Source organism: Rhinatrema bivittatum, chromosome 2 (genome assembly GCF_901001135.1).
Source record: "Rhinatrema bivittatum chromosome 2, aRhiBiv1.1, whole genome shotgun sequence".
NCBI lineage: Eukaryota > Metazoa > Chordata > Amphibia > Gymnophiona > Rhinatrematidae > Rhinatrema > Rhinatrema bivittatum.
This window is the reverse complement of record NC_042616.1, coordinates 814,525,248-814,539,022: the sequence shown is the minus strand read 5'-3', so window position 1 is coordinate 814,539,022 and position 13,775 is coordinate 814,525,248. Positions and strand designations below refer to the sequence as shown.

The 13,775-nt window shown below is 52.2% G+C and overlaps 1 protein-coding gene across 1 annotated transcript in view; it reads right to left on the bottom strand.

The window, feature by feature from the left end:
- LOC115083413 (dystonin-like) overlaps window positions 1-13,775 on the bottom strand; it is a 153,629-nt gene that overhangs the window by 39,527 nt on the left and 100,327 nt on the right. The window contains exon 19 of the mRNA XM_029587218.1: window positions 9,301-9,456. Coding sequence (XP_029443078.1) covers window positions 9,301-9,456 — 156 coding nt within the window. The remainder of the gene's footprint in view (window positions 1-9,300; window positions 9,457-13,775) is intronic.

The following is a 13,775-nucleotide window of genomic DNA, read 5'->3' as shown; positions in this document are numbered from 1 at the left end:
GGTGTATAGGAAAATTAGTTCATACCTGCTAATTTTTGTTCCTGGAATACCACGGTTCAGTCCAGACTCCTGGGATATTGCCTCCCTTCCAGTAGATGGAGACAGAGAAAGTTTCACTGGCACTGGCATATAACCCAGAGTACCACCTGCAGTTGCTCACTATTGACCTGTACCCAAGCTAAGATTATTCTCACAACAATCCTAATAAACATGCAAATTATTTAGAACCAAACGAGCAAGGGTAAAGAGGATAAATCTCTTTACTTCGTAACTCCCAACCAGGAAAACAAACATGAAATCCATAGTAGCTCTGCAGCCTATATACAATAGACCCTTGACGGAACGAGCGGACTCTCCCCCCCCCCCCCTTCCCCCCACGCAGGGTGGGTGTCTGGACTGATCCATGGTATTCCAGGAACAAAAATTAGCAGGTAAGAACCAATTTGCCTTTCCTGTTCATACCCAGATCAGTCCAGACTCCTGGAATGTACCCAAGCTTCCCTAAATAGGGTGGGACTGCGAGAGTTCTGCTTGAGAACACTCTCACCAAAGCCCATGGCCTCTGGGGCCTGGATATCCAACTAGTAATGTCTGGCGAAAGTGTGCAGTGAAAGTAGCTGCCTGACAAATTACCTGCTGCGAAACCAGATGCACTCAGCCCAAGAAGTCGCCTGTGATTGAACTGAATGAGCCCTTAATCCCACCGGAACAGAGCGTCCTTTACAGATATAAGCCGAGCTTATTGCTTCCATCAACCATCGTGCTATTTTAGATTTTGAAGCCTTCTGCCCCCTTCTTCGGGCCACTCCACAACACAAAAAGATGGTCAGAAACCCCAAAGTCATTAATAACCTTGAGGTAACGCAACAAAGCCCGTTTCACATCCAAGCATCGCAGATCTTTAGTGTGTGGAGCCGATGCATCCAAATCCGGGAAAGCAGGCAACTCCATGGTCTGGTTCACATGAAACGTGGATACAACCTTCGGGAGAAAGGAAGGCACCATTCTCAAATAAATCCCAGAATCCAAAATCCTCAGGAAAGGCTCCCTACATGACACAGCCTACAGCTCCGAAATACTGCAGGATGAACAAATGGCCACCAGAAACACCACTTTTAACGTGAGATCCTTCACTGTTGACTTTCTCAAAGGTTCAAAAGGAGCCCCATATATTCCTCTGAGGACTAAATTTAGGTTCCATGAAGGACATATTTTCCGCAGTGGAGGATGCAGATGCTTCGCCCCCATGGAGGAAGCAAACCACATCCAAGTGAGCAGCCGGCACTCCACACACTTTGCTCGAAGATAGCCTAAGGCCGCAACTTGCACCTTAAGAAAGCTAAAGGCCAAACCTTTCTACAAACCCTCCTGCAAGAAAGCCAAGACGTGAGATATTGAGGCTTGAGTGGAAACTACTCCTTGGCCGGTGCACCAAGACTCGAAATTCTTCCAGACTCTGACATATGATAAAGAAGCGGAAGACTTGCTAGCCTGTATCAAAGTGGAAATGACATCTTCCAGATATCCTTTATCTCTCAGTCACCGCCTCTCAAAAGCCAGGATGCAAGACAAAAGTGATCCGCCCAATCTGAAAATATTGGGCCCTGCCATAGAAGGTTCAGCAAATGATGGAGCCACAGTGAGCTGTCGAGTGCCAAGTTCACCAGATCCGCAAACCAAGGGTGCCTCGGCCACTCTGGTGCCACCAGAATTACATCTACGGGGAAATTTTCTATTCGCCTTATCAGCTTCCCACTAGGGGCCATGGAGGAAAAACATACAGCAGAATTCCCTGGGGCCATGGTAGAACCAGAGCATCTATGCCCTCTGCTCTGTGCTCTCTTCTGCGACTGAAAAACTGAGGTACCTTGGCATTCGTCCGCAACACTATCAGGTCCAAGCTGGGAGTACGCCACTGGTGACGTATGAGAGCCATTGCCTCTTCCAACAGCTCCCACTCCCTGTGGTCCATGTTCTGCCGGCTGAGGAAATCCGCCTGTACATTGTCCACTCCAGCAATGTGAGACACTGCAAGCATTGCTAAATGCTGCTCCACCCAGAAAAACAAGTCATGAGCTTCCTGGGCTACTGCCCAACTCCTGGTTCCCCCTTGCCAGTTGGAGTAAGCCACTGTGGTCATGTTGTCTGACAATATGCTAACTAAGCGGCTGCTCGAGAGAGGCAGAAAAACAAGTAATGTATACCACACTGCCCTCTTCTCTAGACGATTGATAGACCAGGATTTCTCTTCCATAGACCACTGCCCCTAGGCCGACTGATTCTGGCCCACTGCACTCCAGCCGGACAGCCTGTCATCGGTGGTAACTACCACCAAATCTGGAACCTCCAAGTCCACTCCACAGCTGAGATGTTCTTGACCAAGCCACCTGGAAGGCTCCTCGAGCAATAAAGGAAGGTGAAATTGCTCCGACATTGGATCCCAACACAAGAGGAGGGACCACTGCAGAGGCCTCATATGAGCAGAGGCCCAAGGGATCAGCTCCAATGTTGAGGCTATAGAGCCCAACACATGAAGATAATCCCAGATTTTGTGAATCACTGCATCCAACAGCTTGCGCACTTGCTGCTGTAGTTTGAGAATACGAGCATCTGTAAGGAACACCTTCCCCACTGCTCCAAGACAAGAGGCTCTAGGGGCTCAAGCTCTAGGGGCTTGAGCCCCTAGAGCTTGAGATATGGATGAACCAAGACGCCGTTGTTCCTGAGCGCTGTTGCCAGCACAACCATCGCCTTGGTAAAAGTGCGCAGCGCTGTGGCCAGCCTGAATGGAAGGGCACAAAACTGAAAATATTTCCAGAGAACCATGAAGCGCAGAAACCGCTGGTGTTCTGGGCATATTGGAATTTGTAGATACGCTTAAGTCTAGAGAAGCCAGGACTTCTCCCTTGTGCACTGCTGAAATCACCGACCACAGAGTCTCCATGTGGAATCGAGGAACCCAGAGAGCCACATTCACCTTTTTCAGATCTAACATTGAACAGAAGGACCCTTCCTTCTTCGGGACCATGAAGTAAATGGATTACCTTCCTGTCCTTTGTTCCCCCACAGGAATGGGAAGTATGGCTCCCAGCTCTTGTAACCAATCCACAGTTCCTTGAACCACCTTCCCCTTGCAGCCTGGAGCACAGGAGGAAACCATAAACAAGTCTCAGAGCAGGCAAGAGAATTCTAACACATAGCTGTCTCTTATCACAGTGAGGACCCACTGGTCTGTTGTGATTTTGGTCCACTCCTCATAAAACCAAATCAGATGACGTCCCACATGAGGGAGAGAGGAGTGGACCAATGTCGCTTCATTGCGAGGACATTGCTCTATCATACAATGATAAGGTCATACAATGCGTCCACAACATAGGCCGCTGCTGCCTCCAGGCAGTCCGCTTGTTTAGCCTCAGATGGAGAACTGTTGCACACCGCAGCATGAATGCCAAGGGCAGACACCTCAAAAATCTTCTTGAGGTGACTCTCCAACTTATTGTCTTGCATATCCTTCAGCGCTGCTGAGCCTGCTACAGGAATGGTGGTCTTCTTAGTGACCACCGACACTAATGTGTCCACCTTAGGAAGTGCCAACAACTCGGGTGTGTCCTCTGGCAATGGGTTCAGCTTAGCCATCACCCGCCTGACCTTAAGGCCCATCTCTGGAGTGTCCCACTCCTGGACCACCAGCTATTTAACCGACTTGTGAAAAGGGAAGGCCTTCGCTGGACCCCTGAGGCCATCCGTGACTAGGTCCACACCCTCCTGATCTGACTTCTCTTAAGGAATCTTGATTCCCAACTCCCCGAGAACTTGAGAGATCAAGGGCCACAACTCTTCCTTCCACAAAAGATGCACCACCTTCGGGTCATCCCCTTCTGCCACCAGCACCTGGTCAAAATTTTCATATGGATCTTGACTATCCGAGCTGTTATCAGGCCCTGCCGGGTCCTTGCCAGTGCTAGCCGGGTCCAGAATCACAGGCCACTGTGGAATTGTGCCCTCCGAATCAGAGTTGAGATCTGGACCGCCTGGAGGAATCCTCAACCCGAGGACCCTGGGCGTCTTTCGCGGCACCATACCACCTGACCACCCAGGTCTCTTGCCCAGCTGTGGCCCGCCAGGCCTCTCTGAGACCTTCCCAGCATTCTAGTGTGCCAAATATGCCTCATGCATAGGCAAAATAAACTCAGAAGAGAATGGGGGTGGGTCCCCGAGCCCTTGACCAGGAGAGCCCCCCCCCCCCCCGAGCCATCTGAATCTGCCTCCCTATGGGGAACCGAGTCTCGCCTCACCAGAGACAGTGGGGGAGGAAGGTCTTCACTCCCTCGAAATAGCCCAGGTAAGCCATCGGCACCCGAAAACATGGCCGTCTTTCCCATGCTCGGCAGGGAGGGGTGGCTGAGTTCAAAGGCGCTCCCGCGGCCCGAGCACTGCTTTGGTTGCCACTCCGACGTGGCGTTTGATGGCCCTGACCTGCTCTCTCCACCAGAGAGGCAGCAGGAACACAGTCCGGTGCGGAACAACCGTGCGCGAGCATCACCGCATGAGCGACATGCACTGCTGCGCACCATTACCAGCCGAACGCCGCTCCGCTTGCAACAAGGCCAGACCACGTGTCCCAAAGCAGCACTGCCGCCACGCACAGGGAACTAAAGTAATCACCTGCTGCCCGAGAACTCAACTCTGAGCAGCCCAAACGCAGCCTTCCAGCACCTCTTCCCCTGCCTGCAATTAAGCCATTTCTTTTTTTTTTTTTAAACTTTAATCGGACAGAGGAAGGTCAGAAAAAAGGCCACAACCCTGTTGTAGAGCTTCCGGATTCCACCTGTTCTCCTGTGGGGGAGGAGGAGGTAGCAGGCCTCACCAGTCCCCGACCCCCTGCTCATTTCCCTCACCTCCAGGAGGGAGAGCCCCACCAGGGCCTAACAACATCCTGGGAGGGGATCTAATAAAAATCTTCGTTCTCTTCTCCCTCTTTTTTGTTTTTCAGACTGTAGGGATTGCACCTCTACCACTTGCTGGAGACAGAGAAATACTGAGCTACTCCGGGTTACATGCCAGTGCCAGTGCAACTTCCTCTGTCTCCATCTGCTGGAAGGGAGGCATAATCCCAGGAGTATGGACCGAACCGGGTATGAAAAGAAATGGTGATTTACGGCCTGGTGTAATATTTGCAATGTTGCTTTTTCATAGTTAGGTTTGCATGCCGGCACTTAGCGTACACACCCACACATAAACACATGCATAAACACACACATGCCCAGAGACAAAAATATGCAAACAGAAATACATACACAAATATATACAGACCCAAAAATATATACAAACTCATGAAGACATATACCTTCCGAAATCTGATGATGCCACAGCTCCTAAAAGGATCAGTCTGAGCTAGATGCCCTGATAACTGTAGCTCTTACCACCAGACATGCTTAAAGCATGTAGCTAACAGGTGCTCCTGTTCTGACTTCTAGAGAGATGCAGCAGGCATGAAGGACGCTATGGGGAATTATTTTTTTCTGTTCAAACTACTTATTCAGCACCATGGATAGCAGCTTTATCAGGCAGCAGTTTTATGTCTGGAACCATAAAATTGCAGGTCAACAAGTGTCTAGTGTCTCTGTGTGCCTCAGGGTCAAATTTATAGTCACCAAGGGTCACACAGAGGGTCAGTGACAGAGCTGGGATTAGAACTGAGGCACAGGAGGATAAAGTGACTCACCCAGGGTCACACAGAGAGTCAGTGACAGAGCTGGGATTAGAACTGAGGCACAGGAGGATAAAGTGACTCACCCAGGGTCACACAGAGAGACAGTGACAGAGCTGGGATTAGAGCTGAGGCACAGGGGGATAAAGTGACTCACCCAGGGTCACACAGAGGGTCAGTGACAGAGCTGGGATTAGAAATGAGGCACAGAGGGATAAAGTGACTCACCCAGGGTCACACAGAGAGACAGTGACAGAGCTGGGATTAGAGCTGAGGCACAGGGGGATAAAGTGACTCACCCAGGGTCACACAGAGTCAGTGACAGAGCTGGGATTAGAGCTGAGGTACAGGGAGATAAAGTGACTCACCCAGGGTCACACAGAGAGACAGTGTCAGAGCTGGGATTAGAACTGAGGCACAGGGGGATAAAGTGACTCACCCAGGGTCACACAGCGAGTCAGTGTCAGAGCTGGGATTAGAACTGAGGCACAGGGAGATAAAGTGACTCACCCAGGGTCACACAGAGAGTCAGTGACAGAGCTGGGATTAGAACTGAGGCACAGGGAGATAAAGTGACTCACCCAGGGTCACACAGAGTCAGTGACAGAGCTGGGATTAGAGCTGAGGCACAGGGGGATAAAGTGACTCACCCAGTCACACAGAGAGACAGTGACAGAGCTGGGATTAGAGCTGAGGCACAGGGGGATAAAGTGACTCACCCAGGGTCACACAGAGAGTCAGTGACAGAGCTGGGATTAGAACTGAGGCACAGGGGGATAAAGTGACTCACCCAGGGTCACACAGAGAGACAGTGTCAGAGCTGGGATTAGAACTGAGGCACAGGGAGATAAAGTAACTCACCCAGGGTCACAAAGAGAGTCAGTGACAGAGCTGGGATTAGAACTGAGGCACAGGAGGATAAAGTAGCTCACCCAGGGTCACACAGAGAATCAGTGACAGAGCTGGGATTAGAACTGAGGCACAGGGGGATAAAGTGACTCACCCAGGGTCACACAGAGAGTCAGTGTCAGAGCTGGGATTAGAACTGAGGCACAGGAGGATAAAGTGACTCACCCAGGGTCACAAAGAGAGACAGTGTCAGAGCTGGGATTAGAACTGAGGCACAGGGGGATAAAGTGACTCACCCAGGGTCACACAGAGAGTCAGTGACAGAGCTGGGATTAGAACTGAGGCACAGGAGGATAAAGTGACTCACACAGGGTCCCACAGAGAGTCAGTGACAGAGCTGGGATTAGAACTGAGGCACAGGAGGATAAAGTGACTCACACAGGGTCACACAGAGAGTCAGTGACAGAGCTGGGATTAGAGTTGAGACACAGGGAGATAAAGTGACTCACCCAGGGTCACACAGAGAGTCAGTGACAGAGCTGGGATTAGAACTGAGGCACAGGAGGATAAAGTGACTGACACAGGGTCACACAGAGAGTCAGTGACAGAGCTGGGATTAGAACTGAGGCACAGGAGAATAAAGTGACTCACACAGGGTCCCACAGAGAGTCAGTGACAGAGCTGGGATTAGAACTGAGGCACAGGAGGATAAAGTGACTCACACAGGGTCACACAGAGAGTCAGTGTCAGAGCTGGGATTAGAACTGAGGCACAGGGGGATAAAGTGACTCACCCAGTCACACAGAGAGACAGTGTCAGAGCTGGGATTAGAACTGAGGCACAGAGAGATAAAGTGACTCACACAGGGTCCCACAGAGAGTCAGTGACAGAGCTGGGATTAGAACTGAGGCACAGGAGGATAAAGTGACTCACACAGGGTCACACAGAGAGTCAGTGTCAGAGCTGGGATTAGAACTGAGGCACAGGGGGATAAAGTGACTCACCCAGTCACACAGAGAGACAGTGTCAGAGCTGGGATTAGAACTGAGGCACAGAGAGATAAAGTGACTCACACAGGGTCCCACAGAGAGTCAGTGACAGAGCTGGGATTAGAACTGAGGCACAGGAGGATAAAGTGACTCACACAGGGTCACACAGAGAGTCAGTGACAGAGCTGGGATTAGAACTGAGGCACAGGAGGATAAAGTGACTCACACAGGGTCACACAGAGAGTCAGTGACAGAGCTGGGATTAGAACTGAGGCACAGGAGGATAAAGTGACTCACACAGGGTCCCACAGAGAGTCAGTGACAGAGCTGGGATTAGAACTGAGGCACAGGAGGATAAAGTGACTCACCCAGGGTCACACAGAGAGTCAGTGACAGAACTGGGATTGGAACTGAGGCACAGGGAGATAAAGTGACTCACCCAGGGTCACACAGAGAGTCAGTGACAGAGCTGGGATTGGAACTAAGAGTCAGGGGGATAAAGTGACTCACCCAGGGTCACACAGAGAGTCAGTGACAGAGCTGGGATTAGAACTGAGGCACAGAGGGATAAAGTGACTTACCCAGGGTCACTCAGAGAGTGAGTGACAGAGCTGGGATTAGAACTGAGGCACAGGAGGATAAAGTGACTCACACAGGGTCCCACAGAGAGTCAGTGACAGAGCTGGGATTAGAACTGAGGCACAGGAGGATAAAGTGACTCACCCAGGGTCACACAGAGAGTCAGTGACAGAGCTGGGATTAGAACTGAGGCACAGGGAGATAAAGTGACTCACCCAGGGTCACACAGAGTCAGTGACAGAGCTGGGATTAGAGCTGAGGCACAGGGGGATAAAGTGACTCACCCAGTCACACAGAGAGACAGTGACAGAGCTGGGATTAGAGCTGAGGCACAGGGGGATAAAGTGACTCACCCAGGGTCACACAGAGAGTCAGTGACAGAGCTGGGATTAGAACTGAGGCACAGGGGGATAAAGTGACTCACCCAGGGTCACACAGAGAGACAGTGACAGAGCTGGGATTAGAACTGAGGCACAGGAGGATAAAGTGACTCACACAGGGTCCCACAGAGAGTCAGTGACAGAGCTGGGATTAGAACTGAGGCACAGGAGGATAAAGTGACTCACACAGGGTCACACAGAGAGTCAGTGTCAGAGCTGGGATTAGAACTGAGGCACAGGGGGATAAAGTGACTCACCCAGTCACACAGAGAGTCAGTGTCAGAGCTGGGATTACAGCTGAGGCACAGGGGGATAAAGTGACTCACCCAGGGTCACACAGAGAGTCAGTGACAGAGCTGGGATTAGAACTGAGGCACAGGGGGATAAAGTGACTCACCCAGGGTCACACAGAGAGTCAGTGACAGAGCTGGGATTACAGCTGAGGCACAGGGGGATAAAGTGACTCACCCAGGGTCACACAGAGAGTCAGTGACAGAGCTGGGATTAGAACTGAGGCACAGGGGGATAAAGTGACTCACCCAGGGTCACACAGAGAGTCAGTGACAGAGCTGGGATTAGAACTGAGGCACAGGGGGATAAAGTGACTCACACAGGGTCCCACAGAGAGTCAGTGACAGAGCTGGGATTAGAGTTGAGACACAGGGGGATAAAGGGACTCACCCAGGGTCCCACAGAAGTGACTAGTAGAAGAGAAAGTCACATCTCAGCATGTCTTTAATACAATAACACTCCACACTAATTAGCAGATAACACTCAGTCAGTAAATCCATACCTTGTGCTTTGCCAGTTCAATCTCACAGCTCTGCAAGTCAATGCTGACCATCCTCTGCCCCTGCAGCTGGTCAGCAGCATGCGACAACCACTGCAGCTGCTCCTCTAACTGGTTCTGGAACTGGCCGAGACCCAGGAGCGCCGCTTCCAGCTGGTGCTGTGAAGAGAGTACAGAGCTGAAGGGAGAATTTCTTGAGCACAGAGTCCTCCCAGGGGACGGAGAAGCCTCTCCTCTGAGGTGTCCTGCTTGGCTGATCCCCCCTCAGCCCCCTGCCTCTCACCTCCCCTGTCTGGCTCCTGCAATGTTTTATTACTCCTGAAGGCATTGATGGGACAGGAACAAAACTGCTCCTTTCAGGGTCCTAAACAGAAGGGGAGGATCAGAGACTGCACGGCAGGTTATCGAGACTGTATTAACCTAATTCCCTTATTCTCTGACAAACTAGGGGCTGCAGTTCATGCCCGGCCCTGTGGGAGGCGTCCCTCTGGCCTGCGGCAGTGACGGCGCGTCAGTTCCGCCTGTGGCATCCACAGGGAAGAGGCGGCATGGCTGCCGTGGGCCGGACAGAAGCCCCTCCCTCCCCCAGGTTTCTCATCAGGAACTGCCCTGTTCTTGGCTGGAAGCCCGGAGCCCCCTCGTTCCCAGGGGTCTGGAGCCGCACTCAGACTCTCGACGTTTAGCTCTGAGGCAACGCAAGTTTGTCTAAATCTGAGGCCTTCTGTCCATCTGTCACTAGGTGGCTGCTCCCACTTGAATGCAAAAGGTGGAGCTTTTTAAATACATAAAAAATAAATCAGAACCTTTCTTAGTGCAACCATTTCCACCCTCGGCAATGTCCTCTTTATCATCCCCACTCCTGTTAGATTATCGCTTTAGTCTATACCTTTGCTAGTGCCATCACTTTTGCCATCCTTTACGTCCCTGTGGTGGGAGGAGAGGGAGGTGGGACGAGGGGGGGGGTATCTACCTTATAAATGGGCTCTGACCGACGGCCCGCAAATGCGCAGTAGAGAGCAGCTCTACCGCGCATGCGCGGGTGAGCACGTCGGTCAGAGCCGAGCGTGCCCGAAAAAAAAAAAATGGCGCTGGGGCCGCAGGAGCGGCGGCGGTGAGAAGCAGGAGCGGCGGCGAGGAACAGGAGCAGCGGCAGCGACGAAAAAAAAAATGGCGCTGGGGCCGCAGGAGTGGCGGCGGCGAGAAGCAGGAGTGGGAGGAGCAGTAGTGGGGGCAGCGATGATGAGCAGTAGCGGCGCCGCGCACACGCGCGCGGGAGGGACCCCCCCCCGGAGATCTTCCGTCTGCCGGTTGTGGATGATCTGAAAGGGGAGGGGATTGAGAGAGGGGGAGTGACTGAGGAGAGGGAGGAGAGAGTGAGGGGAGGAGAGAGTGAGGGGGGAGGGGAAGGGGAGGGGGGAGGAGAGAGTGGGGGGGGAGGAGAGAGTGGGGGGGGAGGAGAGAGTGGGGGGGAGGAGAGAGTGAGGGGAAGGGGAGGGAGGAGGAGAGAGTGAGGGGGAGGAGAGAGTGGGGGGGAGGAGAGAGGGGAAGGAAGGGTAGGGGGGAAGAGGAGAGGGGGGAAGGGGAGAGGGAGGGAGAGGGGGAGAGGGAGGAAGAGGGAGAGGGAGAGGGAGGGAGACTAGAGGGAGGAGGGAGAATGAGGGGGAGGAAGAGGGAGTGGGAAGGAAATGGACCGAAAATTTTTTTTTTAAATGTAGCCCGTTGTTACGGGCTTAACGGCTAGTAATGCTATAAAATAAATAGGGGGGTCTAAAACTGTGTTGTTTTGCTGCAGCTGCTATCTGGGCCTGCTAAGCCTATTCTTCTTGCGGTGTTTTTGTGCACAATAAAGATTGTCAAATTTAAAAAAAAAAAAACACTTTTGAAACTTCAGGAGGATGCGTGGATATTTTCTTTCTCCAGAGAGCCACCCCCACGGAGCAGCAGCTGGAAATGCGGGCAGGTGCACGGCAACCGTACAAGGAGGGAAAGCACCCACCGACGTTGCCCTTCGGCGGCCGGACTTAAGGGCGCCCGCCCCCCCCCCCCCCCCCGGGAGTTTTGTAGAAATCTGCACGCGCGTGCCCGAGTCGCGCCGGTTTTCAAAGGGAGCTCGTGCCGGAGGGTTCGCTTGCAAAGTTTCCCTGGCCGGGAGCACCCGCTCACGACGCTATCCCATGCTCTTCAGCGCGGGCGGCTTTGCCGAGAACGTTTCCCTGCGCACGTGAGTAAATGGGAACCCGCCGCTCTGCCCCGGGCCCCTTTCCGTGGGGGCAGTCCTGCTTTACCCGCGGAATCGCCTCTCAAACAACCTTCCCTCTGTCTGTGGGCAGCAGCGTTCCCCCGGATCTCTTTACCCAGACTGCATTACCCGGATATTCCAGGTAACGCGCCACTGAATTCACCTGCGGAGAGTTACTCGGGTAACGCTAGCGGGTAACCTGGCCACTCGCCGGCCTTCTGAAGACGGATCTCTTAGAAAGACAGGAAGTGGGCCAGTGGCTTCCCAATCCATCCCCCCCTCCCACCTGCAAGATAAGTAACAGCAGCGAGCCAGCCACACCCCGCTCTCCTCCGTCCCGCACCTAAAAAAGAGGAGTGCGGAAAATCCTCACCTCCCCACCCGTAAACCCCTCAAAAGTATCCGGCAAGCCCAGAGGATCTTACCTCTAAGTGCTGGTAGTGCTGCCAGCTCCGGGCATTTAATGGAGACTTATTCACTTCCCTCTGGGGGTGAAGCGCCGATCCCCATTCACAGCTCAGCTCAGGGAAGGGATCGAGCCCCGTTCAGACTGGATTTATGAATGGGGATTGGTTTAGTCACCCCAGACTGAAGTAAAAGAACAAATATTCAGTGCTGGGAGCTGTCAGCTGTACCGGCACTTACTATTCCTCCTGTTGGGTTTCAGGGACACTTTTGGGGGGTTTGCAGGTAGGGGTGGGGATTTGGCACATCACGGGTTTTTTTAGGTAGGTGAGAGGGTAGGGAGAAGAGTGCTGCTGGCCCAGAACTTTTTTTTTAATTTTAGGGGGTGAGGGGTGGGGTGGGAGGGAACGGGGATCAGGAGATACAGTTTTTTTATATTGGGCAGGAGGGTGGGGATCGCTCATGTTTGGCCTGCTACACTTGTTTTCATCTTGGAGGATGGGGAAGGGAGGATCTGTTGTGACTTGGCCCGCTGCAGTTTTTTAATTTTAAGAGGGGAGGGAGGGAGGATCAGTCACGGCTTAGCCCACTACAGTTTTTTTGTATCTTGCGGGATTGGTCACTGCTTGGCCCATGATAGATTTTTTTATCTTACAGGTGGGAGGTAGGGGGATCAGGTGGCATTGGCCCACTATGCAGATAACTTTAGGATAGGTATTTGGCCAACCAAAGTCACCCAGATGACTCTGCTCAGCTTGTGCTAAATATGCGTGCTGATTGGAGAATGTTTAGCCACATGGCATGAATGCTCTCAGCGTCATCTCTTTTTATCTAGGTAAATTCTGTGCAATCAACAATTTGTTTGGACAAAACTTAACCAGCGAGCTGGGGGAGAGGGGGGAAACTTTAAACACCGGAGTTTGTCCAGCTAGCTCCAAAAGTTAACGAAACAAATTCTTTGAACATCAAGCTCTCAGTTTAAAATAGAAATAAACCATGGCACACTGCAGCATTTGGGACTGCTCTTATGCTATTCCCCCCAGCTGCCAGTAGGAGGCATCCATCTGTGGAGCTCCAGGCACTCTCTCGGTGCTGCTGCTCATCCCTTGCTGGCCACAGTAAGGAGATTCTGAGCCTCCCAGTCATTGGACCACCCATACTCTTTTCCCAGAAGCAATTACTATGTCACCTGCTCATTGGCTTCATTTCCGGCACTACTGTCTCTTTTCCCAGAAGCAATTACTATGTCACCTGCTCATTGGCTTCATTTCCGGCACTACTGCCTCACCCACGTTTCCTCTGGTGCAATGGGATCGTTCTAGAGCTGCAGACAAATGCCACAGTGCCACTGGCCTGGACCTCCCTGGTGCTGCACTGACTCTTGTACTCCCCACCAGGCTTCCATGGGTCGTATGCACGTGCCCACCTGACACAATCACAGGGGCCTTCGGTGGAACCAACAACACAAAGAGATGAGCATGGCATCACTTCACTGCATGAAATGTATATTTTATTTCTACACCACAATGGGCAGGTCCCTGGACCTGGTTCTGTGTCACAGAAGCAATACCTGAAATGAAGTTCTGGAAGAGAGAAAGGACTTGGAGAAGGAACAGGGGAGAGAGGGGACAGTGCTCCAAAAGATAAAGGAGGAGAGGTGGAAGAGATCAGACGGGTGAGGGGAGGAAAGGAAAGGGAGAGTGAGTGAAGGAGCAGAGAGGATCTCCAGCTTTCAACTTGACCTTCCACCTCATCTCAGCTTCACATGGGGACCAAGGACAGCAGCAGGACCCTGGGGTTTACTGTAAACCTGTCCTAATATGACATATTGCCG